This window comes from Microcaecilia unicolor, chromosome 6 (genome assembly GCF_901765095.1).
Source record: "Microcaecilia unicolor chromosome 6, aMicUni1.1, whole genome shotgun sequence".
Classification (NCBI taxonomy): Eukaryota; Metazoa; Chordata; class Amphibia; order Gymnophiona; family Siphonopidae; genus Microcaecilia; species Microcaecilia unicolor.
Window position 1 is genome coordinate 163400874 of NC_044036.1, and position 27506 is coordinate 163428379.

Below are 27506 nucleotides of genomic sequence, written 5' to 3' on the forward strand. Positions count from 1 at the left end.
GCTATGTCTCAAAGAAAGCGGATTGCTATCACCTTTACCAGTCACATTCACACATGCTATAGAAATACTATATTTGGTATCAAATGTTTTCCTAATTATTATCCATATGTCTTTACTTTCCCTGTTTCTTTTAGCTTTTCAGCACATGAGTGACTTAAAGTTACAGTATTACTTGGCTTATTTTGCCATCTGCAAGTGCCTCAGCTATCAGCAAAATAAAAACATATTTACGTTTTAAGGTAAATAACCATTCACACAGAATTGTCCCCGTTTTGCTACCTCCCTAATTCCTTAAACGTGTCCAAAACATGTGCCATCAATAAAGATTAAGTCACAAAATCTGACAGCAACTTTTCTCCAGTAGATACACCCTCAATTTAGCCCAACATAAATACCATAGAAACAAATAAAACTGCAGGCCACACAACAGCTACATCCTCTCCCATGCCCCCAACCATTAGAGTAACCCTGCAAATTGTTGGGAAAATGTGGGATACAAATGCTACAAATAAATAAAATGGTCAAGTTAATCAAAGCAGTACCATAAGTCCGATAGGAGTACAGCTGGGATTTTCATACAAAAGTTAACCTATAAGCACCCTGTAGCAAGAAAAGACTAAAATAAACCGACCTTAAACCCAACTAAAGATGCTCCAGCTCCTATTATCTGGGTTAGCTCTTTCTGAGAATTAGATCTCAACATGCTAATGTTCTCAAACGCCTCGCAACCTTGCTTGCAGTCATCCAATCATACGTCACATTTTCTATTCACGAATGACAGAACTTTTTTTTTTTGTGAATGAATTAGAAAAAAAAGCAACAATGTGTTTATTGGGTTTCACCTAAAGCCTTTAAAAAAGCCTAATGAAAACAACTCAAGCCATTCTGAAGACACAGTGTGGTCTGTACCGATGTTGGAGATTTTAAATGTACGCCCCTCACAAGGCTTGAGCAGTGAAATGCAAGAGACGTCCTCAAATATATCCCCAGGGACAGACTTCTTTGTTTTAATCAGCAAAAATACCAGTCTGACGGTTTGGCGGAAACCCCCATAGGCGATAATAGGAAGATCCATAAAGCCCCGATTTGCTTGCAAATAATTTATTTCCCATAGTTGCCACCAGCGGAAAGAAAAACAGAACCCTTGTACATCACCTTTTAGCATGACTCAAATTTGCCCGGTAGGCTACAAGATTATGTTAAATGTACACGTTTTGCATTTTTCCTGTTCTGGTTTAAACACCAAGGAAAACAAGGGGAGACACCCGAAGCACTCAGATGTACCAGCAACAGCCCAAGCCCTTCTTTCCTACAGATTGGCGCGCATTCCTCTTAATCCCATCTAAATCTAACCCGAGCCGGCCCGCCTGGCCACACTCTACTCCGGCGCAACCTCCTCCAGTCCTCCAATGATGTCAGAGGAAGGGGGGGGGGCCGCGCTTGCCTTTAAAGGCGAGTTTTAAAGGGGAGGACGTGTTATTTTTGTGCCGGAGGCACTTTTTATTCACACTGTACGCGGCTCGCAAAGCTCAGGCGAGACCAGGAGCAGCAGCAACAACAACAACAACAGCAACAACACACACACATCCAAAAAAAAACTTTCGGCAGCTTCTCTTTTAAGCAAGGCCGCCACTTTGGGGGGGTTTCTTCCGCTGTTATGGTTCTTTTGCTTTTTTTGGTGGGCGTGACATTGCACCTCGCAGCTCGTCCTTGAAAAAAAATCTACAATTGCATTCGCGGATTTTTTTTTTTTTTTTGTCTCTCGCTCTCCCCCTGTGTGTGTGCGCTCGCTTGACGTGCGGCTGCTGGCTGGCGTTTTGGAGCGGAGAGAAGCTACCTAGTGGCAGCCCTGCCTGCTGCGTCCAGTGCTGTTTTTTGAAGGGATCTAAACATGGCGACGGTGCCCGTCTATTGCATCTGCAGGCTGCCCTACGATGTAACCCGGTTTATGATTGAATGCGATGCCTGCAAGGACTGGTTTCACGGCAGGTAAAAAGACAGAACAAGGAGCCTGGGCTCGCTTTCTCTCCCCCCCCCCCCCCCCCCCACCTCTCTCCCTCCTCCTCTCTTGCAATCGGCTTGATTTTTCTGTGTTTAGGCTGCTGTTCTCATTAGTGTTTTGTCAGCCTCCTCCTTGCTTAGTGTTCGGCGCGCTCGGAAATGTGGACGGACGGTGCCTTTTCGCCTGCTATTTTGCAGCTTTCGAACACGGCGAAGCCTTTTTGAGATCGAGGAGGCGGAGTCACTGCTCTCCCTCTCTTTCTTTTTTTGCATTTCTTTTTTTTTTTGCATTGTTTTGTGAATTTTTTTGAAGTGTGGCCGGAGGTGTTGAAAGTGTTTTGTTTTATGGGGGGGTGGCTGTCGAATCGGTAAATTCTTCTTGCCCTTTAGTCGGGGCTTGGCCAGTTGATGCGGGAGGTTTTGCATCTTTTTCTCCGGCTGGAGAGCTCGGGGAGGCGGCCGGAGCGCGCTGTTCTAAGCTGCCACCAGCGTTGGGGCTTTTTTTTTTTTTGTCTGACCAGAAGCGCTCGTTTGTTACACAAAAGAAAATTAGCACTAGCAAGCGCGCATGAGTTAAGTTAAAAAAATAAAATAAAATACATGTGTGTATATAAATATGGGTATATTAAAAAAAAAGGTGGTGGTGGGGGGGGGGGGGAGTGAGAGCAGGGGAGGTCGAGTCTTTTTCCCGGTTGCTGGAATTGCAAAGGGGTTTTCTGCCATGGATTCTGTAAGGGACGGCGCGATCCCTTCTTGGCAGCAGCAGTGACACGGTCGGGAAGTGTCGCCTTAATTCTTACTGGTGCTGTTGGCTCGGTTCGTTCACTTGCGCTGGAAAGAGGCGATCGGGATGGCTTTAATTTAACTTGTTTTCTCCTGTCCTTTTCTAAGAAGTTGTGGCTTAAAAAGGCAGAGGATGTGTTTGCTCCTGTCTGCCGGTCTCTCTAAGGGGGTTCGTGGACAGGGGCTTGCTGTTCGCCGGCTGTTTTCGCTAGGACACAGTTGTCTGCCCTGTAGCGACAGCTGGCTCGTGTATGGCAGAGCGTCTTCCTCATTCTCTGCTGGAGCCGGATACTGTACAACGAGGTCCCCGAGATGAGCGCGGGGAGAAGGGAATGTGCGGCTCTCGGTGGGTCCGGATAACGGGTTACAGAGAGGATGTAGATCCGGATCTGAAACAGGAAAGTGTGGGTGATACTGAGCGTTACAGACGAGGGATGGGGCACGATTGTTCCAGGATCCCTGGAGAAAAATATGGTCATTGTTAAGACGCTGGCACTGAGAGGAGAATTCGGAGACGTACAGAGATTGTTTGGTGTGCATGACCAGCACAGTGAGGGGTATTGGATGACTTCGAAGCTATGCAGAGATTTTAGGTGGCCGTATAGTACGTTTTTCGTAGCCACTTTCCTCCTCATGTGCATAGGAGGGGGGCTAAAGGTGGAATGAAAATGTAACATATCCAAATACAGCGGAGGCAATTTTAAATGGAGCGTATTCGATTTCTTTTAACATGCACAAGCTTATGTTGCCCTGATTTCATTTGGTTTAGAGGAACAAAGCTTTAGCATATTAAACTCTTGATAATTAAGAAGTATGACAGTTTACCCCCCTGCAAAGTGGAACTGTGAAGAAAAGAAATGGGCTTCTGTACTGTCTCTATAGGAATATCGAGTTCTGTATGTCTAGCTCTGCTTTGCTGTGTTGCCTGAAGTGAACCTAATATTGTTTCTCATAATTCACTTTTACGATTAGATGTGTTGGAAATATGAAACTAAGAATGACTGGTAGTCACGTTCTGCAGATTTATTAATAAACGTCAGCCTATTTGCTCCTGTGAACATATGGCCAGGGAACATGGAAATCCAGCAGCTAATACTAGTTTTCTGTTTGTCACAAGGTTGTTCACGTTTAACATACAGCATTCTAACCTGAAATTATATCAAAAGAAAATGAAACGTGGTATTTTGTTGGACTTTACAGTAACCTTTTAGGAATACTATTTTTATTTTTGTTACATTTGTACCCCACGCTTTCCCACTCATGGCAGGCTCAATGCGGCTTACATGGGGCAATGGAGGGTTAAGTGACTTGCCCAGAGTCACAAGGAGCTGCCTGTGCCTGAAGTGGGAATCAAACTCAGTTCCTCAGTTCCCCAGGACCAAAGTCCACCACCCTAAACACTAGGCCACTCCTCCACTACTACACCTGTATAATATTTCTTTTAAAAAAAACAATCCAGTACTGTACATAAATGCATAGGCACTGGCGAAATGACAACTTTCCTTGAGCACTTAGGAAGAACTGACTTGAATAACTTTTTTTGTGTATTTTGATTCTCCTTGAAGTGAAGAAGAACATTGATAGAAATAAAATGTACAGATATTTATAACTTAAAATTAATTTGTAAAAGCATGCTTAGAGCTATCAGCCTCCCATTTTATTGAAAAGGGAAACCATTTCTTTAAAGCATTACATGTTTTTTTAAATCTCACTTCTGAATCACTGATGCTCTCTGACTGGTGGCCTTGCTGTTCATGGGGGCTAGTCATTCAGAGCTGGTGAAATAAAAACATGTGTAGCTCTCGCTCTCTCTTATTGCCTGTACTTGTAAATTGAAATCGTAGATTATGACCATAAAGTGGAGCTCTGCGTTTCTATCCCTTTTGGTTGCGTGAACCCAATTTGTTGAAGCTTACAAATCAGAACTGTGAGCCAGTAATAAAAGAGCCTCTTGGGAGGAAAGTTAAGTGAGTGATCCCCAGGCAACATCAGGATATTTGTATCTGTCTGCCTTCACTATGTTTTCAGCAGAATAGACTGTCTAGACTGAAGCGTTTTAAAGAGAGCCCAGCACAGCACTGTTTAACTTGGGATATGCAAATGTCATCATTGGTACATAACAAGCTTATTAAAAATGTTCCTTACGCTGGTAGTGTAACAAATGAGTGATTTAATGTGTTTCACCTGCTCCTCTATTTTATTAAATCATTTCAGTATGATGGCGACGTACATACAAGACCAACGTTTTGGCCTTTGTTGATGGTTTGGAGGATTTTGTGATTCCTCAACGACTCTTCCCTTACCTTGAGGTGGAGGTGAGGGAGGAAGACTGAACCAAATGCAAAATATAAAACCTGTTGTCTACGGTTTCTAATACTCAACAACTGTGCAGTATAAGTAACTCCTACTAAACTTAAACTTTGTAACACATATGCCGATTATTACAGTTAAAGGTGTAACAAAGAATCAAACATTTTAATCTTTCTTTACCACCAGGAAAGCAATAATCTGCGTGGGACGAGAGCAATCTGTCCTTTAATGTGAAATAGTTTATGAAGAAGATCGAACTAGCAACCCTGCACATTTTTGTGCCATGAGGGGGGAGAGCATTTTTGTTCCTATAGAGCAAATACTATTAGTCTGGGTGCCAGTGCACCTACAGAAGATTGAACTCTGAACTCGGCTCCAACAGGAGCAATAGAAATAGCAGCCTTGGGCAACTATAGGCATCCAGTCCTAAAGGGTAGAGAATGGAATGGGGATGGGGTTGGGGACAGAGCCCACAGGGACGGGGGACAAACTTTGTCCCCGTGTCATTTTCTACCGTGAAGCCTGTTAATGAACTGGACTGTTATTTATGTTTAAGTGATGCCTACAAAGATATTTTGATTCTTTGGAAAAACAAGCAAACATACTGGCCACAACTAGCAAAATTTGCATGGGGGATCCTGTACATACTACTACCAGCACATCTTCTAAGAAGACAACTTCTATTCCAGGAAGGACTGTGGAAGACAGGAGAGCTAGATTGAATCCTGCGATTGTTGACGATTTCTTATTTATCCACCATAACAGTGCTTCATATGGCATATTTTTCCCCTCTAGGGCATATAGAATGGGTTGTATTTTATACCCCTGAACATTTTAACAGTGTGAATTAGGATTCTTTGGGGTAGTAGAAATAACCTATTGTTGGGGTTGGAAGGGTAGAGGGTGGTGGTGGGAAGGAGGGTTATTATAGCTGCTCATTGTTATTATTCTCTATTTGTAATTTATACACAATAGTTGCACAGCATATTGTTCCTTTTTATACTTTAATAAAAAGATTTAAATATAAAATTATAAGTGTTCAAGGCTTCTGCAGATGAGGACAGAGCCCATGGGAACGGAGACAGAACCTGCGGGGATGGGGTAGACTTTGTCCCCATGTCATTTTCTACTACAGGGCATTACTTTTAGTTTAGATAGCAGCCTGCATTTGTACTGATATGTTCGGGGTCTGTAGTGAAACACTGCTAGCCTTTCTAAGTTGCCCTAATTCCTTACCAGCGGTAAGCCTGAAACCCTCCCCCCCCCCCCATCTCTAGCTTCACCCTCACTTCCTCACCACCAATAATCTTCTGTGCTTATCTCTTGGTGTTGTAAATTGTGTTAATACACTGCTTGTGCCTTTGGGGGGGAATCTACCACCAATCAACTACTTTTTCTGCACTGAGAGGCCCATTTCTAACCTGTCCCTAAAATAGGGCTTAAAAAATTTTTTTTTTTGTAGGTCCCAAACTAATTTTTCCATTAGTGTGCAAGACCTATAAAAATATGAATAGGGAAACACTTTCCGCCTCCTATTTAGGTGTTATCAAGTTAGCACACACTAATGCGAATGCACAAACTGGATGCTTCCACGCTTATTCCCTGCCCATGACGTGCCCCATCCTGAAAAAAATTACAAAAAAAACCCCAATAGTACGCAATTAGTGTTCACTGACATGCAAATTATTGCAAAACACTTTAGTGCAGGAGTGGCCAAATGGTTAGTGCAGCGGGCTCTGATCTTGGCAGCCTGGGTTTGATTCCCACTGCAGCTCCTTGTGACCTTGGGCAAGTCACTTAACCCTCCAATGCCCCCAGGTGCCTTCACTTAACCCTCCAATGCCCCCAGGTGCCAACACTTAGATTGTGAGCCCTCTAGGGACAAAGTATGTGTGTATAATGTATATGCACTGTGTATGTCTAGTAACCAGTTCATTTTGCAGTAAGCCTTTTCTTATGCACTAAGCCTGTGTTACAGCTAAGCACGTTTTAGTAAAAAGGGCCCCTAAATGTGAAATTGCACAGATCCGCGTTCAAGCTTTGATGGAAAGCTCATTTCAGAGATTTAAGGTTGGGGGTAAAAGTTTGTCTGTTTCAGCAGGAGTCTAGCTTGGTCAACTGACTGTGGTGCTCATTTTCAAAGCACATAAACTTACACAGTTACTTAGAGGCATATTTTTCTACTACTACTACTACTTATCATTTCTAAAGCGCTACTAGACTATGCAGCGCTGTACACTTGAACATGAAAAGACAGTCCCTGCTCGACAGAGCTTACAATCTAATTAGGACAGAAAGACAGAACAAACAAGAGATAAGGTAATATTAAAGTGAGGATGATAAAATAAGGGTTCTGAACAAGTGAATAAGGGTTAGGAGTTAAAAGCAGCATCAAAAAGGTGGGCTTTTAGCTTAGATTTGAAGACGGCCAGGGATGGAGCTTGACGTACCGGCTCAGGAAGACTATTCCAGGCATATGGTGCAGCAGGATAAAAGGAACAGAGTCTGGAGTTAGCAGTGGAAGAGAAGGGTGCAGATAAGAGAGATTTACCCAGTGAACAGAGTTCCCGGGGAGGAATGTAGGGAGAGATGAGAGTGGAGAGGTACTGAGGAGCTGCAGAGTGAATGCACTTATAGGTAAATAAGAGGAGTTTGAACTGTATGCAGAAACGGATAGGAAGCCAGTGAAGTGACTTGAAAAGAGGGTAATATGAGCATAACGACACTGGCGGAATATTAGTCGTGTAGCAGAAATTTTGAACAGATTGAAGAGGAGAGAGATGGCTAAGTGGGAGACCTGTGAGAAGCAAGTTGCAATAGTCTTAAGTGAGAGGTGATAAGAGTGTGGATGAGGGTTCTGGTAGTGTGCTCAGAAAGGAAAGGGCAAATTTTGCTGATATTATAGAGAAAGAAATGGACTTATAAAGTTACAGAGCAACTTAAGGGCCTCTTTTATCAAGCTGCGCTAGCATCTCCCGGTGTGGTAATGCCGACAGAGCCCATTCACTTTGAATGCGCTCCATTGGCATTTGCCAAGCGGTAACTTCTAGCGCGGCTTGATAAAAAGAAGCCCTAAGTGCTTTGAAAATGAGCCCCATAGTAAGCTATATAACTTTGTAAGTGTATGTGCTTTGAAAATGAGCCTCTGTATGTAGCATGAATTGTGGATCAACCCTTTTTCCTTTCATGTTCTGCTTTAATGTTACAAGTCTTTGGATGATATTGCTGTACCATGCTTTCCTTTCAATTGTGGCATAGTTGAGCTGTGTTATTTTTATTCGATCTGCACTGTTATTTTTGGAGTTGTAAACTGCATTATTGTTAATTTTATTGCTTGAATAGCTGTATATCAAATACTGAGTAAATAAGATATTTGCTAGGAGGAGACAGTTACAGCTGGTGGTTTGTCTGATTATTGGTCGTTTAAGGACCCTCAGTCTGGAGACTGTAATGTTATTTATTTATTTAACACATTTATACCCCACATTTTCCCACTAGTTGTAGGTTCAATGTGGCTTACACAATACCGTAGTGCAGGCTACAGTTAGTAAAATACAATTAAATAATGTAATAATAAGATAGTAATCGTATATGCAACGTATAAAACAACAGAGATAATGAAAGATAATAGAGTCCATGCATTTTGCTGTAACAAAGAAGAAGTAAGTTAGGCTGAGTCTGGAAGGTAAGCCTTCTTGAACAGGGTGGTCTTCAGTAATTTCCTGAAATTTAGATGGTTCTGAATTGATCTTAAGATTTTGGGTAGTGCATTCCATAGCTGTGTGCCTATGAAGGAGAAGCTGGATGTGTAGGTAGATTTGTATTTAAGGCCGTTGCAATCTGGATAATGTAAATTTAGGAAGGATCAGGAAAAGCAGGAACTGTTTCTGGGTGGTAGATCTATTAGATTTAACATGAGATTACTAGTCCCAAGGAGCTTCTTCTCAATACAGAGTTATAAGGGGGTAATCAAGTAGGTGTCATACATTTGGCTATAGAGGGGATCATTAAGGGTTGCTGTTCCCAAACTTTGGTTAACATGATTCTAGCTGCTGACACAGGACCCCCCCCCCCCCCCCCCCCCATTAACTGAGCATGTACAGGGAGTGCCAGCATCAGCAGCTAGAGCGTCGCTAACTTCCCTGCCTCTCAGACAGCATGGGGAGCTCAGGCAGAGAACATCTTCTACTAATAGGGCTTGGCATCCCCACCAGCCAAAGTATTAATTTTAATGGAATTGGGGGGGGGGGGGGGGGGGAGTACAGAGAGAGGAAATGCATGGTGGTATATGATCATTCATTATAATTCAATCTGGAAAAAGTGGTACACGTTGTACAATAGGTTGCCGACCCCTGATCTATATTGAATCTCAGCAAGGCGACACTACATAGGAAATAAGGAAGGAAAAAATAACAATATGATGTCCATTCTTAGCTTATGCACTAGGGCTCTTGATTTGTGATAGCAATATTGCAAACTTCAGGAGAAGATAACATTCCTATTGCAGTTATAGGCCACGATGCATGTGTTCATGACCCACGGCAGCAGGCAATAACGTGTAGAAATTTAAAAAATGAAGAGGATTAAAAATTGTTAGGTGGGCTCCTGAAGATAAAAAGATACAATCTACTGCCACTATTATGCTACAAACCCTGTATTTGATTACACAGGGTACACAAATAAAAGCTCAGCCAAAAATATCAAAGGAAAAGTTTTTCAAAAGCAACCAATGCAAATATAAGACGCATATTTCAGAAAGGCACACTAGCCAGCTTATTTTCGAAGGAGATCACCGGCCATCTTCCGACACAAATCGGGAGATGACCGGCCATCTCCCGAACCCGGCCAAATCGGTATAATGGAAAGCCGATTTTGGCCGGCTTCAACTGCGTTCCGTTGCGGGGCCGGCGAAAGTTCAAGGGGGCGTGTCGGCAGGGTAGTGAAGGTGGGATGGGGGCGTGCTGAGCAGATGGCCGGCTTCACCTGATAATAGAAAAAAGATGGCCAGCCCTGACGAGCATTTCGCCGGTTTGACTTGGTCCATTTATTTTTAGGACCAAGTCTGAAAAAGGTGTCCCAAATGACCAGATGACAACCGGAGGGAATCAGGGATGACCTCCCCATACTCCCCCAGTGGTCACCCACTCCTTCCCACATTAAAAAAAAAAAAAAAAAGGAAAACTTTTTTTGCCAGCCTGTATGCCAGTCTCAAATGTCATACCCAGCTCCCTGACAGCAGTATGCAGGTTCCTGGAGCAGTTTTAGTGGGTGCAGTGCACCTCAGGCAGGTGGACCCAGGCCCCCCCTACCTGTTACACTTGTGGTGGTAAATGTTGAGCTCTCCAACCCCCCCCCCCAAAAAAAAACCTACTGTACCCACATCTAGGTGCCCCCCTTCATCCCTAAGTGCTGTAGAGGTGTACAGTTGTGGGGAGTGGGTTTTGGGGGGCTCAGTACACAAGGTAAGGGAGCTATGCACCTGGGAGCAATTTGACGGTATTTTCGCAATGAAAGATGGACGTCCATCTTGTTTCGAAAATACAGGTTTCCCACCCCTAGATTTTGCCGTTTTGCAAGGACGTCCAAATTGAAACTTGGACATCCCTTTCGAAAATGCCCCTCCACCTCACTTTCGTGGTAAAGTTCAATATATAGTGAGGTTTAGATCCAGCATAGCTGGCTGCAGTCAGCTGAATCTAATTATGAATTAAATTTGGTCAGTTGGTTGATTTAACTAAGAGGGCAGTTACTTTTTCATATGGGTGATATGACAATCGGATAACTTTGTTCCTTAAATGAAAGAAGTAATAACTTAAATACCATGTTGTGTTTACTCAGGTTCCTTCCTATATAATAATTCTCACCTCCAACGTTCTGTGCTTGGGACCATGGCTCCCTGGTTGGAGGTGGTCTGCGAGGCAGATACGCATGGACGTCACTGACGTCAAGACAGCTGATTCCAATGCCTCAGAATCATCTGTCACCCCCCGCGCTACGGCCCCCTCGATCCCCCCCCCGGACCGCCGAAAAACGCCCCCCCCGCCGCCGTTGTGCACTACCTGTGCTGACAGCCCAAGTGTTGTTCTGCCATTCGCGTAGGTTACTCAGTCATCTTCACTGAAAGTTTACCTGCGTGCGTCTGACGTCAGATGCACACAGAGGAACTTCCAGACAAGATGATTGAGGAAACTACGCGAAGGGCAGAACAACACTTCGGCTGTAAGCACAGGTAGCACAACAACGGCGGCGGCGGGGGGGGGGGCGGTTTTCGCTGGCACGGGGGGGGGGATCGACAGGATCGCGGAAGGGGGGTTCGAGGGGGCCATAGCGCGGAGGGGGGGGGGGGGGAATTTGCCTGCCTAAGGCCCGTTTCCTTGCCTACAGAAACGGGCCTTTTTTACTAGTTTGTCTAATAATTTGTTTAAAGAGCAGAAACCATTCAGTGTGAAGGGGAAATTGGTGGGGGGGGGGGGGGGGGGGGGGGGAGGAACTTTTTCACATTACTCTCTATATTGACTATATAGAAAGAAGGGGAGATTTGGAAAAGAGGTCTGAAAGACAGGTGCCACAGCAGCCACAGTGCTTGAATGGGGCAATGTGGGAGGTATCTGTAGTGGATGAGGTAGAGCTGGAAAAACGAGATCCAAAAATTCAAGAGCAAGATAAATAAAGGATAGTCTAAGAAGTCAACTGAAAAATTACATAAGCGGAAGAAAAACAAAGGGGTAGAGGGGTTACAATTGCTTTGCTATTTGGAAAGATGACTGTGCTGAGTTCCAGGAGAGGGAAAGATTAGTGAAGTTGAATTTCACACCTAGAGAGTATGATAAGTAAGATGAATAATGCCATAACTTGTATATAAAAAGGAAATCTATTGATGATATTGAAATTAATCAAATACAATACTGTGTACCCAAAATTATTACTGAGAGAATTTACCAGTGAGGAGACTGAGCTGGAAGGAGAAAATAGAGCCCGACTGAGTTTTTCGGTTTTGGCACTGAAACTGACCAGAAATCCAGATTCTAGTTTCAGTCAAAAATGCTTGTGCATTTTTGTCTGAAACTAAAATTCTTCCTCTCCTTCCCTGTGATCACTCTCCGCTGCCGCCACCCCACTTGGAAGAGGGCAGGTCTTCCTGGACCGGCCAGCCATTCAAGTCCCAACCCTTCTGTCCTCCCAATACCCTTAAATGGCCTGGTGGTCCAGTGGCATCTTGTGGGCAAAATCCCCAGTCAATCTTGCCCTTGCAGGTTCCTTAGCTAAAATGGTTACTGGGATTTCCCGCAGCAGCCCGGCAAAACTGCCACAGGAGGTCCTGGCAGCCATCTTGAGATTGCTCCTGATTACACTGTTTCCAGTCTCAAGTCGTTCCTGCTTATGCTGCTTCCAACCCAAGATAGCCACCGGCACCTCCCATGGCAGACTCATGAGGCTGCCATGGGAAGTCCCGGCAGCCATTTTGGCTGAGGAATCTGCGGGGGTGAGAGTGACTGAGGATCGTTCTTGCCCAGAAGAAGCCACTAGGCTGTTTAAAGCAAAGGTAGGCCCAGTGAGGGCTTTCAGGAGGTGGAAAGGTGAAGAGGTTTGGGGTTGGATGGCTGGCATGCCCTTTTCTGTGTGTGTGTGTGGGGGGGGGGGGGGGGGGGGAATTATCACCGGGTAACCCCCTGTGGAAATATTTTTAAAAATATTTCTGCTAGCGCTGGAGGTGGAACTGCTGGCGGTAGCTCCAGATTGGTGTGTGGCAAGCGTATGGTGGGCTTACCACAGCGTAGTAAAAGGGCTCCTAAATTTGTACCCAAGGCAAGAGAGGGTTAAAGTTAAGTGAGATGGTTAAGATTATAAGGAGTCACAGTGGGGTTCAAATCTGGCTTTCCTGGTTCTCAACCCAAGCCTCTAACCATTAGACTGCTCCTCCACTTGCAGGCAGATGATCAAAAGCCCTTGCTGTTCCAAACAGCGCTCTAAAATAGCGCTGGAACAGCGCGGGGCGCTATTAGACCTATGATCAGAGATAAGGCATGCAAATTTAAGCAGTGCAATTATCTCTGATTATGGGGTAGAAGTGCGGGTGATTTGTGCCTGAGCATGCACTCAGCACAATCCTCCCGCTCTTGTTTGACAGGTCTGGGCTGGAGACCAATGAAAAGAGAAGGACGTCCATCTTTAAATCGGAAGATGGATGTCCTCAACTGCCCTGTTGCAGGGACGGCCAAATTTCAAGGGGGTGTCGGAGGTATAGCGAAGGGGCAGTTGAGGACGTCCAAAATTTGGATGTTTCTGCGATGGGCAGTTAAGGACCTTCAAAATTGGATGTTTCTATGAGAAAGACGTCTTTCTCATAGAAAGATCCAATTTTGGACGTCCTTAACTGCCCATTGCCGAAACGTCTAAAAATTTGGACGTCCTCAACTACCCCATCACAGAAACGTCCAAATTTTGGACGTCCTCAACTGCCCTCGCTGGCAGGTTTGCTGTAGGGGGGGGAATGGGGGCCTGCCAGCATGCAAATAACATAGTAACATAATAGATGACGGCAGAAAAAGACCTGCACGGTCCATCCAGTCTGCCCAACAAGATAAACTCATATATGCTACTTTTTGTGTATACCTTACCTTGATCTGTATCTGTCATTTTCAGGGCACAGACCGTATAAGTCTGCACAGCACTATCCCTGCCTCCCAACCAACGGCTCTGGCACAGACAGTATAAGTCTGCCCAGCACTATCCCCGCCTCCCACCACCCAATCTCAGCTAAGCTTCTGAGGATCCATTCCCTCGGAACAGGATTCCTTTATCCCATGCATGTTTGAATTCCGTTACCGTTTTCCTCTCCACCACCTCCTGTGGGAGAGCATTCCAAGCATCCACCACTCTCTCTGTGAAAAAATACTTCCTGACGTTTTTCTTGAGTCTGCCCCCCTTCAATCTCATATCATGCCCTCTAGTTCTACCACCTTCCCATCTCCGGCAAAGGCTCGTTTGCAGATTAATACCTTTCAGATATTTGAACGTCTGTATCATATCACCCCTGTTTCTCCTTTCCTCCAGGGTCTACATGTTCAGGTCAGCAAGTCTCTTCTCATACGTCTTGTAACGCAAATCCCATACCATTCTCGTAGCTTTTCTTTGCACCGCTTCAATTCTTTTTACATCCTTGGCAAGATACGGCCTCCAGAACTGAACACAATACTCCAGGTGGGGCCTCACCAACGACTTATACAGGGGCATTAAACCTCTTTTCTTCTGCTGGTCACTTCCCTCTCTATACAGCCTAGCAACCTTCTACTTACGGCCACCGCCTTGTCACACTGTTTCGTCGCCTTCAGATCCTCGGATACTATCACCCCAAGATCCCTCTCCCCGTCGGTACCTATCAGACTCTCACCGCCTAACACATACGTCTCCCGTGGATTTCTACTCCCTAAGTGCATCACTTTGCATTTCTTCGCATTGCATGCTGGACAGGGCTCACCATTCCTCCCCAATGATCTGCAAACCCTAACGCCAGCTTGGAGCTGGCATAGGGTTTGTTGCGGCCAGCAACCCGATCTTTGGCGCGCTGGACACTGATCATTGGGGATGAATGCGTTAAGCGCTGATTAGCATGCATTTGCAGGCTACTTGCGCTAAGAGCCCTGTTTAGCATGCATTTGCTCTGATCATGGGGTGGTAGCAAACGCCGGCGCTAGTATGGCGCTAACAGCCTCTAGCGCCGGCGTTTGCTTTTGATCATCTGCCTGTCAGAGGGTATAAGGACTTAGAGAGGGGAGGAGGCATTGTATGAAATGTGTGTAGATAATACGCTGAAATCTGCTGCTCAGTGTGTGGTGGTGGCCAAAAAAGCAAATAGGATGCTAGGAATTATTAGGAAAGGGATGGTGAATAAGATCATAAACACTATAATGCCTTTGTATCACTCCATGGTGTTTCAGTACTGAGTATTGCATTCAGTTCTGGTCGCCGTATCTTAAAAAAAGATATAGCGGAATTAGAAAAGGTTCAAAGAAGAGTGACCAGAATGATAAAAGGGATGGAATGCCTCTCGTATGAGGAAAGGCTAAAGAGGTTAGGCCTTTTCAGCTTGGAAAAGAGTTGGATGAGGGGAGATATGTTTGAGGTCTATAAAATCTTGATTGGTGTAAAATGAATAGAACAATTTTTTTTTACTCGTTCCAAAGGTACAAAGACTAGGGGACACTCGAAGAAATTACATTGAAATACTTTTAAAACAAATAGGAGGAAATATTTTTTCACTCAACTAATAGTTAAGTTCTGGAACTCTTTGCTGGAGGAGGTGGTAACAACAGTTAGTGTATCTGGGTTTAAAAAAGGTGTGGAAAAGTCCATAGTCTGTTATTGAGGCAGACATGGGAATCAACTGCTTGGCCTGGGATTTGGAGTGTTGCCGCGATTTGGGTTTCTGCCAGGTACTTGTGACCTGGCTTGGCCACTGTTCAGAAAACAGGATACTGGGCTAGATGGACCATTGGTCTGACCCAGTATGGCTACTCTTATGTTCTTATGTGCACATTATACAAGGCAATATACAGCTGTCTTGCCAAACACTTTGCTTAATTCTCACACCTGATCGGGTCTGAAGGCATACTGTTTGAGAAACACATTGCTTTAGGATTTGCATATTTAGGTACCTAGATCTCATGGCATACGGATTTCCTTACAAGCTATTGAACATTTTGGTAGCCTTTCTCGAGACCTTCAGCCTGTCTGCATCCTTCCAGAAGGAGAGCATGCAGGACTGCACAATATTTAGCTCACCACTAATGACCTGTACAAAGGAATAATGCACATGAAACTTTACTGCAAAGGGTTCTGCTTTCCCATGCTGTTTAAATCCTGAGGCTGTGATATTTTAGGATGTAACTGTTGAGGTGAAGTCGATCTATTTATGGATGAGAGAAGATAATGTGCTACAACCTGTTTTTCACATACCTGTTTCTGGTCATTTCAGGGTTCAATTTTATGTAATATACCATCTATATTAAAAAGAGAGTCTAAACAGTTTACATCATTTGCAGTAATAACAAAATAAACAGTACTGTCAGATCCAAGAGCATATCACAGCCTTTTAATGCCAGAAGATGCTTTTGCTGTAGTGTTGGCTTCTGTTTGAACCATTGCTGAAAGTCTGGGAATGATTCAAAGCAAAATCATAACTGTAATAGGTCATTAACCAGGGCTTTATGCATTTGTTTATGTAAACTGCATTTACTGATTTACTGGATTTAAAGTTAAGTGATTGCTGATTTGCTGACGTAAAAGCCATGCTGTATATTTTTGAACTGCGTTCTGGTTGGTGGTGGAGTTTATATTTTTTAAATCCTGGTAAATAAGTGTCAATGTTAGCAATCTGATACAGATCTCACACAGTTATCTGTGAAAACTTTATAGAAGTAGCGACTTGATTTCATGAGACAGAGTTCTGAATGAATTTTATTTATTTTTGCATTTGTATCCCACATTTTCCCACCTATTTGCAGGCTCGATGTGGCATTTATTGTTCCGTCATGGCGATTGCCATTTCCGGAGTGAGAGAAACAAGTGGTATTACATTAGAGATCACGATTGGCAGGGTGATTAAACAGTCAAGTATAAACAGTTCATATTCAGAATTAGGGAGTAGGGTGGTAATACGTTAAAGTTCATTCGTAGTATAGTAGTCTTTGGTAGTCTGGTATAGAGGGTTGGGTTTTAACTAGTTCAGGCTTGAGTTTCGTTGGCTGGTAGTTAGGCTGTATCGTTGTAGTATGCCTTTTTGAACAGGCTGGTCTTCAGTAATCTTCGAAAATTATTTAGGTCATGGATTTTTCCTGTTTTACTTACTTATTTATTAACTGGGATTTATTAACCACCGTTATTGAAGAGATTCACCCAAGGCAGTGTACAGCAGGTAACAGTTTTTAATAGCATTAACAATAGTAAAAATGGCCAAATATAAACATCTATATAAATAATTCTCACCTCCAACGTTCTGAACCTCACTGTGTGGCAGGGAAACACTGAAGCCCTGTAGTCTTCTAGGCTGTCATCAGCACTCACTCTCACTCATAGACCTGCCCTCAGCCACGCCCCATCCACACATAATTCACAACCCCAACATTCTAAATGTAAATTTGTAGTTGCAAGATCCCATGAGTGTCTGCCCAGCCCTCACATCACAACGTGATGTCGTGGAGGGCGGGGCTATGATATTCAGCCAATCGGCAGTTCAACCGCCCTCCGACGTTCCCCCCCCCGACGCACAGCTAGAAACAGCGACCTACGCAGGGCCTCCACCCCCCCTGACGCACAGCGACAAACACCGCTACGCAGGGGGAGGAGTGCCGTCCGAACACCTGATCCACCGGGACCCCGAAGCTGCCGGCGTCCACAAAAAAACTACCCACCTGCACCCTCCCGACGCTGCCGTCCTGCGCCCTCCCGACGCTGCCCTCCAAACACCTCACGACACTGCTGCAGGAAAACCTTGCTAGCGCCCATTTCATTGCTCACAGAAATGGGCCTTTTTTACTAGTAATACAATAAGGACCCTGTTTACTAAGCTGTGCTGTAGGCGTGCTATTGTTTTTAGTGCACGCTAACACTAGAGACACCCATAGGAATATATGGGTGTCTCTATTGTTTATGCTAAAAGCGCTAGCGCACCTTAGTAAACGGGACCCTAAATGAGGTAAAGTTTAGAACAGCGGATTAAAACCTATTAATGGTTTTCATGAAACAGTATCAAATATATACACATTTAAGAGCACTGAAATTCAAATAGCAGAGATATAATACTAATGAAACACCTAATAAGCACGCATTAGAGCATTCGACTAACATAGATATGATGCTAAAGATTTTCTGCAATACGGCTTACTATGTAACTGAGGGGCCAAGTGCAGATGTATAGATGGAGATGAGGTGGGTAGTACAGAGTAAGTTGGGATAAATAAATGGGTGGCTAAACTCAAAGGAAGTTCTTTGTACAGTTAAACAAGATATAAGGAACTGGTCTAAGTGACAAGAGTGTGTAGCAAGCTAGTTTGAATTAAGAAATCTGCATTCCTAATTTTTTCTAGTCATACAATTGGTATTGAGAATACATAAACAAAATATTAGCAATAATTGAGTACCTTAATACGTAAGAAAGAGGTTAAACATATTAAGGAGGCTTACAGTAATCACGTAAAGGGCTTCTTTTTTTTCCTCTCCCTCCTTCCCTTTACTCTTCACTCTCTCTTACCTTATCTCTCCTCAGTGATTGTTCAGTTTAGATCATTTTGTAATAATGTTAAAGCCATTGCTTTTTTTCTGTTCTTATTTGTATATTTCTTGAAAATAAATAAAAAACTTTTTGAACTAAAAAAAAATGATATTTTGTACCTGCTACTTATTCCTCCATTTGAAATTGACCTCCTTGGGATGGATGGCATTTTAGAATTCAGTGGGAGAATTCCAGAAACAAAGGCAGAATATATTATGAGCGAAATATCGTTCTGTATTTATACACAGGCAGAAAGAATGCAACAGAATTGTATTTCTGTTCCTTGGCATGTTATAATTTACATTAGGGCAAAATTTACATAATTTATGTCATAGCTGCTGCCTAATCTCTTGCTCAGTCAAGCAAATATTGAACTTGATATAGAAGAGAACTTGATCTCCATATGCCTCACTGGATAACGGTACAAAATACTATTAGGTAATAAGCATTGCTACTATTTGCAAGAAAAGTATTTATTGCCAAGCCTTGTGGCAAAATGCATCCACAGCAATCAGATATAATCATACCACTAGACTTAGGTCCATGTTTACTAAGGTGCGTTACTGTTTTTAACACGCCTACAATTAACGCATGTGCTGTCATGTTCAGCGCTGTGTACGCCTGTAGTAGTAATAACCATGTAGGCGCCTATAAGGATATTGTAGGCATGTACGTGTTTAATGTGCGTTAAAAACGCTAATGCGCCTATAACACGGCTTAGTAAGCAGGGCCAAGAGGGGCCCTTTTACAAAGGCGCGCTGAAAAATGGCCTGTAGTAGAGTAGGTGCGTGTTTTGGGCACGTGCAGAATCATTTTTCAGCGCACCTGTAAAAAATGCCTTTTTGACATTTTTGGCCGAAAATGGACGTGCGGCAAAATGAAAATTGCCACGTGTCTATTTTGGGTCCGAGACCTTACCGCCAGCCATTGACCTAGCGGTAAGTTCCCATGCAGTAACCAGGCGGCAGTGGTCTACACGTGTAAAAGGCCAATTACCACCCGATTACTGCCCGTGCGTCAGAAAATAAAAATATTTTCTGACGCTCATAGTGGACGCACGTCAAAAATGAAATTACTTCATGGGCCACATGGTAGCTGGACGGTAACTCAAAATTCAAATGCATTGGGCACGCGTAGGCACCTACGAGGCTTAGTAAAAGGGAAAAGGAAATGGGACTTGAACTGCCTTTCTGAGGTTTTTGCAACTACATTCAAAGCAGGTTTACATATATTCAGGTACTTATTTGTACCAGGGGCAATGGAGGGTTAAGTGACTTTCCCATAGTCACAAGGAGCTGCAGTGGGAATTGAACTCAGTTCCCCAGGATCAAAGTCCACTGCACTAACCACTAGGCTACTCCTCCACCCAACTAAGGGCGCCTTAGTTAACATCTTTCTGACAGTTATAACAGACTTTTACCTTTGTGCATTGACAGGTACATTTTTTTATGATGGAAATTTTGATGCTGGGCAATTGATTCTTAAAAAGTGTGAGCTAAATCCAAATGAGCAGTTCTACGATTAACTATTTCCTCGGTCACATTTAATCGTAGAACTGCTCATTTGGATTTAGCTCACACTTTTTTTCATTAGCAGTTCAAGGTGATTTACATTCAGGGATAGTAGGTATTTCCCTGTCTTTGAAGGGATTGCGGGTCTGTGTTTATATCTGAACAGGGCTGTGGAGTCGGTACATGAAATCTTTGACTCAGACTCCTCTATTTTTCTATTGTCTGCCTCCTACTATGTATAGTAAATCAAAGAGAAATTCGATTTAATTACAGAAACATTGGATGTTTTTTATGTACAGAAGTAGGGCTAATAGACAACAGAAATATATTTGAAGTTTGACTAAGAACTGGAACAAAAAAATATATGTGTAATATATGGTAAATTTATCATTTTATGTTTTCAGTTTTCTTTTGACACTGGAGTTGGAGTTTGTACATTTTTACCAATTCTGACGCCACAGCCCTGTATCTGAGGCAATGGAGGGCTAAATGACTTGCCCGGGGTTACAAGGAGCTGCAGTGGGATTTGAACCTGTTTCTCAGCCCTTTTGCTGTTCTAACCAGTAGGTTATTCCTTCATTTCCCTAAGGTAGCTACTGAAAATTGCTGCTTTTGGGCCAGATCTATTAAGAATTTTTCCCCCAGATGCAGCATGGTCCGTAGTACATCTGATCCATTATTATTCGTTGACTGTTTTTGTCACCTCAATATTCAGTGTAAAATCTACCACTTGTCGTGCTGGATTACAGGCGACAAACTGATATGAGAAAAGTGCAACAATCATTACAGTTAATATATATGTTACCCTCCCAATATATGTGCAAACACAGGGCATAGACAAAGGTGCTTAACCTAAGCTGACCACTGACCCTAAATAATAATAATGGTCTTTGATGTGACAGCTATTGTGCGCTGTGTAGAGGAGTACATTTTCCAGGTGCTATTGACCTCAGTTATTCCCTATAACTTGATATTATCCTTACCTTCTGAAGCGCTTCTGATTAAAAAAAAAACAGTAATAATAAATTATGATGGAAAAAGACAAGCATACAACACCCATACACAACCAAACACTAGCTCTCTCCACCCATTCATTCATTCATTCATTCATCCTTTTTCTTACCACTGTCAAACATGGCCAGAATTTCTGGAGGGCAGTTTGCAAAAAGTCAATTCTATCGGTAAATGGAGAAGAGCAACTTAGTGGTTAGAGCAGTAGGCTGACAACCAGGCAGGGAGACCAGGGTTTGAATCCCAGTTTCTGCCATCGACCTCTTTGAGGGAGGGGCTTGTTCTACCTGAATACTTACTACTGGCCAGCACTCTGTACATCCCTTCCTCCCCCCCCAAAAAAAATGGATGTGATTTTTAAATCCATGCTGCCACTTTACCCCACCTACTTTGCACTTCCCTATGTCATCCATATGCTGCCAGATTTTCATTTTGCTTTGAAAATCAGCTTGCAGGCCCACGGAGGAGTTTACAAGATGGCTGATCAGTTTTCCATAAGTTGTCCATAAAGTCCTCTCCTACCCAAGACACCTCTGACCCCCTCTCCCCTCAACCTTCACATATAAATGATATTTTCCCTGAGTTTTGTTTTTTCTAACTTGCTGCGTTTTGCGGCCTGGCCATTTGTTGGGATTTCAGAGTTTAAAACAGAATTGGATTCAGCTGTTCTTTCTAATGAAAAGGTACAATCAAGTAATGATGCCCAAGTAATTATGGGGCCCTTTTACTAAGCCATGTAAGCGTCTACGCGCCCAATGTGCGCCAACATGGAGCTACCTGCCAGCTACCGTGTGGCTCTTGCAGTAATTTCATTTTTGGCGCATGTCTGATTCGTGCATCCAAAAAATTATTGGGCGCATGCTCCAAGTGGCATTTGACGAGCGTAGGCCATTACCGGCCAGTTACTGTGCGAATCTTTACCTCTAGGTCAGTGGCTGGCGGTAAGGTCTCAGACCTCAAATGGACGCGTTGCAATTTTCATTTTGTCGCACGTCCATTTTTGGCAAGAACAAAAACATTTTTTTACAGGTGCGCTGAAAAATGATTTTAGCGCACACCCAAAACACGCATCTACACTACTGCAGGCCATTTTTCAGTGCGCTTTGTAAAAGGATCCCTATATTTTGTGCTCTCTCTAAATAATGACTGCACCCAGTTTAGCCATATATAGAAAATCCACAATCCTAATGCCCAAGAATTCCAATAAACTGATGACTGAGATTCAGCACTAAGCGAGTTTCCTTCTGGTTAGTGATTCAGTGGAGAACAGTCCTGATATAGTGAGAGCCGGGTTTCGCATGTTAGCAGGATGTATTAACAGAGCAGTTATAAAGGACCTCAAGCCTAGAAAAACATTTTAATCTTGTTTCAGGGGTGTTCTTGCAGGAGAAGAATCCAGCCATTCTTACCAATATGAAAGGAGTTCATTTCTCTGTTGTGCCCTTGTTTCAATCTGACAGAGTTCCACTCTGCCAGACAGCAATGCTTTGTAACATATACAACAGTGAAGACTTTCATTTCAAGCAAGCTGGCTGTAAACATTGTGCCTGTTGTGAAAGTTAAGGGGGCTGGTGAATTCAGTAGGGCGGAGAGGGAGAAAAAGCAAGTCTCTGTGGAGCCAGCTGTTTTCCTTCCCCGCCTGCTTTTGGATGGCTCTTTTGATCGGATAACACTTGTGCCTAGTGCTCGGTCAGTGTCTTCTGGACGGTACAGCAAATCAGTCCTTACTCACTTGCTAACAATGCATTTTAATCTTGCTGCTTAGACAGCCTTTGGCATATATCAGAATACTAAAGGGTAATGATGATTTGTTAGATTTGTACTGCAAATGCAAGAGAGAGAATTTTTTTGGCCAGGGTCACTTGCATAAAAGCTTGTTAACTCAGTTAAGCTAGTAATGGCAAACAGCAAAAGCATGCTTTTAGGAATTTTCCTTATTGTACAAAGATGGGGAGTAAGGAAAAGAAAACCAAAGCACTGGAGGACAGATGTTGCCATATGATGTTTGCCTCTGCTTCTAATATGACCTGACAAATTTCTAATCTAATTCCATATCTAACAAGAACAGACCCCAAAAAGCCCCCAAAGTTGTTATAATTTGGAAATTTGTGAGCAATGTCTATGTGTTAATTAACTGGAATTTTTTATTTTTACATTTGTACCCTGCACTTTCCCACTCATGGCAGGCTCAATGCGACTTACATGGGGCAATGGAGGGTTAAGTGACTTGCCCAGAGTCACAAGGAGCTGCCTGTGCCTGAAGTGGGAATTGAACTCAGTTCCTCAGGACCAAAGTCCATCACCCTAACCACTAGGCCACTCCTCCACTCTTTTTTGCACGGTAGGAAGCAGGGATGGACTTACAGATTTATTTATTGTACATTTATACCCCACGTTTTCCAGGTCAAAGTGGCTTACAATGCACTGATTGACTAACGCCAGATCAGAGGTGGTCCAGATACAATTAATTAGATAAAATAGAAGAAACAGGGGAAGACGAGAATAGGGAAAGGATAAGTGAGTTCAAAATGGACCGTAGATATGTTGTTAGGTAGGACTTCAGGCCTCATGTTGAATCCACGGAATAAGTTAGACAAGCAGCTTTGGGCCGCCACATTACAAGGGGCCCTCATTATATATTACTTTAATAATGTTTGTATGTAATGTGACTTTTTTTTTTTTTTTTTTGCATACGCTTTCACAAGCTATCAAAACCTAAAATCCTCTTCCTACTTAATTTTGGGGGAGGGAGGGCTCTTAAATGTTACAGCATAGGGGTCTCAATATGCATAAGATCTGGCCGTGGTAAGAAAGTGTACAAAAATCAAAGCTATCCATAGATCAGCTCCGTTGCAAAAATTTGCTTTTCGTGATGCGGGATTGCATCATTTTAAAACACTTTTGCTAATCTTTTGCCATTTCCTGAAAGATATCTTGAGGTCTAATCACTTGCAACATTAAAAATGACATTTTTAAAGCCACGACTATTTCTAATTAATAACAGTTTGCTGCCAAACTTCTCTGTATTTTTAAGGACCAGGGTTCCTGCTTCCTCAGTTTGAGTTTTGGATCGACTTGCTTCCATGTTAAATTATATCATTTTTTTGTGTTCTCAGCATTAGTTCAGAAGATCATGTCAAACAGCAATACCTTTACCCAGCAGTTAACAATATTACCGCTAAGGTATTTTAAAAAGGGTTTTAAAACATAAAAACATGGAAGATAGCAGCAGATGAGGACAACTTGGTCCACACCGTCTGCCCATTTGGTATGTTGCACAGATAAAGTCTTATCCTCTTTTTGGTGGTCTCTTTCCACCACTGGCTCTCTTTAAATATGCTTAACATTGTCATTGTTTTGGCTCCTACCAGCTTTAGTTGTCTGTTCCAGGTTCCTTCCACTGTCAGAAATGAAGCAGTTTCCCATAGTCCTTTATGACCTCCCTCCCTTCAGCTTCACATGATGAACTTTTGTTCTGGAATTTTCCACTCTGTGTAAAATGCTCCCTTTTGTGAAACCTGCTAATTATTTCAGTGTCTGGATTTTTTTCCTCCTGTTGCTCCTTTCTTCTAAAGATAGGACTTCCCAAACCTGCCCCGAGTACTTCATGGACCATTGGGTTCTCCGACTGTTCACAATGTCCACACATGAGATGTACTTACACATACTGGACCATAAGGAAATGAACATCGTGGGCAGCCTGACAACTCAAGTGTTTGTGGGGTCCCCAGGATGGGTTTAGGAAACTTTATTCTAAACAGCTTCCTTACAGTTCATCTCTATTCTGGGGGAAAACATTTTAGGAGAAGAGACAGAAAATGATTCCCACTGACTGGGCCCAGGTGGTTCACTTTGGCTTCGTTGCCATAAATACCACACACTTACAACACATGAATTAATCAGGTCCCATCTCACAAGATGTAATTTGATTCAGTGTTGCGAATCAGGTTGTTCTCAGAATTTCAGAGTATTGTAGGGAACAACTCAAAGAATTTTGAAAAAAAAAAACCCCGAAACAGTTGCCCTCACATTTTTTGCTTTAATTTGATGAAGGCTAATATTACAAATTGTGGTTTAAATTGTGATGATGACATACTGTACAGTGAAGACAACTCATCCACCCCTTAGTATTTATGTTCTCTCACTTTACTGGTGTGGGACTTCTTCATTCTGCTCACTTTTTTTTTTTTTTTTGAATAGAAAGTTGCCAGACTAACTTTTCACCTTGCTTGTTTTTCAAGTTTTTACCAATCCAGGTCACAAATACCTTGCAAAATCCCAAAAAAGTACAAAACATTCTATACTGCTTATCCCAGAAATAGTGGATTATCCCCAAGTCCATTTAATAATGGTCTATGGACTTTTCCTTTAGGAAGCCGTCCAAACCTTTTTTAAAACTCCGCTAAGCTAACCGCCTTTACCACATTCTCTGGCAACAAATTCCAGAGTTTAATTACACGTTGAGTGAAGAAACATTTTCTCTGATTCGTTTTAAATTTACTACATTGTAGCTTCATTGCATGCCCCCTAGTCCTAGTATTTTTGGAAAGCATACACAGACACGTCACATCTACCCGTTCAATTCCACTCATTATTTTACAAGGAACTTCTTAGATACTATACTTTCAGAAAGTAGCTCCGCTCTTCTAGAAGTACCTATTGGATTCTTTGTTGAAGTTATGGTATACCGTAGCTACCTTTTAGAAGGATACACAGGGGCCCTTTTACTAAGGTGTGCCGAAAAATGGGCTGCACTAGTGTAGGCTTGTGTTTTGGGCGCGCGCAGATCCATTTTTCAGTGTGCCTGTAAAAAAGGCCTCTTTTATTTTTGCCGAAAATGGATGTGCAGCAAAATAAAAATCGGTGCGTGTCCATTTTGGATCTGAGACCTTACCGTCAGCCATTGACTTAGTGGTAAGGTGTCACGCAGTAACCGTGCGTTAATGTCTATGCACATAGAATGATGATTACCATCTAGTTTTCTGCCTTCCAGAAAATAGCATTTATTTTCTGGTGCGCATAGCGGACACTTGTTAAAAATGAAATTACTGGAAGGGTCATGCAGTACCGGTCGGTAACTCCAAATTGACGTGAGTTGGGCGCTCGTAGGCGACTACGTGGCTTAGTAAAAGGGCCCCACAATTTGTAACTTTACACAGGCACAATACTGAATTTTTACCAACTTAGGTGTGCTTCTAAATTCTCCAAATTTTGTAAGCTTAAAGCTTCATACATAGCTGAATGTAGATCGATTTGATTTGTATACTTATTTGGCTTATATATCACAATATATTATGAAAGAAATTAAAAAAAATATTAATAAAAATGCACCAGACCCATACAATAAATCTATTAAATATATTTAAACAACATAACCCACCTTTCCCCCCAATATGAACAATACAGCATAAAAAATATTAAAGAACCATAACCCACCTTTTTACTATTATAACTTTACTATGGGTTGCCATCATTTTGCAGTAAAAAAACCCCCAAACAAATAAAATAGCCTAAGTCCCACTTGCCCAATCAACTGGCCAGATGGAAGAGCCAGCTCCCTCTGATTTATTCCTAAAGAATCTCTCAAGGTTTGCCACTTTAAAAGTGACTCAGCTAGGGACAGTCAAGTCATGTGGCAGTCCTGGCATAATACTTGCCAGGCAAAGATGGCATTGCTTGAAAGAGGGTGGGGTGGATGAATAGAGGCTCAGCTCACAAGAGAATCATTTTGTTGCCTACTCCATTCACTTTTGGGCCAGATGAACCTTCATTCACAGCCACCCAGGGTTTGCAGCATCCTATTTTATATATTTTCCCCCTGTTCTGTTCATTTATCCCCAGCCATCACAGTGTCACAACTCAGCCAAGGACTACCAAAACCAGCTCTGTTTAGAGAACGGTAATGTGGGCCTTAAGCCTGGCCTATAGAGGTCATTGCTATATGATAGGGGAAGGGATTTTTCTTTAATTATGTAGCTTGTAACATTTTCAGTTGTAGTTCAAGGTGAGTTACATTATGATGCAAAATGTGTTTCCCTGCCCCTAGAGAGCTTACAATCCTACTAAATTTATCCCGGAGGCAATAGAGGGTTAAGCGACTTGCCCAAGATCACAAGGAGCTGCAGTAGTATATGAACTGGGATTCCCGGGTTTGCAGCTCACTTCTCTAACGGATTATGGTTTATTGGACTTGATATACTGCCTTTCCTTGTCGCACATATCAAAATGGTTTATAATACAAACCTAGCTCTGTGCAGCATCTCCAGCCAATCCAGGGAGCAGAATCCTAGTCCCAGAATCAAAAGCTTGACCCTCTGTTTAGCAGTTCACAGCACTGTTGCTTAGTCACCAGACCTGCCCTAAGACGATCAGTACTGAGTAGGTTGGCGAAAACATGGCTGAGGCAGGGGGTCCTGAATGTTTAAAAAATGGGAATTTGTAAGCTCATCTACCCATAAATGGTAAAGGACTAAAGAGAGAAAAAACTGAGAAAAAAACAAGGCTTGGATAAGGGGGCATATCCTACAGGAGATCAGGCTTGAGGACCCACAGCTGAGGTGTACCCTTAGCAAAAAGCAGTGTAGACAGATCAGGGCACAATGGGTGGGTCATTTGTTCTT

At 42.9% G+C, this 27506-nt stretch overlaps 1 protein-coding gene across 1 annotated transcript in view; it reads left to right on the forward strand.

The window, feature by feature from the left end:
- Window positions 1-1540: 1540 nt before the first annotated feature.
- Window positions 1541-27506, forward strand: part of PHF2 (PHD finger protein 2) — a 289360-nt gene continuing 263394 nt past the window's right edge. Inside the window, exon 1 of the mRNA XM_030206771.1 lies at window positions 1541-1989. Within this exon, the coding sequence (XP_030062631.1) occupies window positions 1892-1989 (98 nt within the window). The 5' untranslated portion in view covers window positions 1541-1891. The remainder of the gene's footprint in view (window positions 1990-27506) is intronic.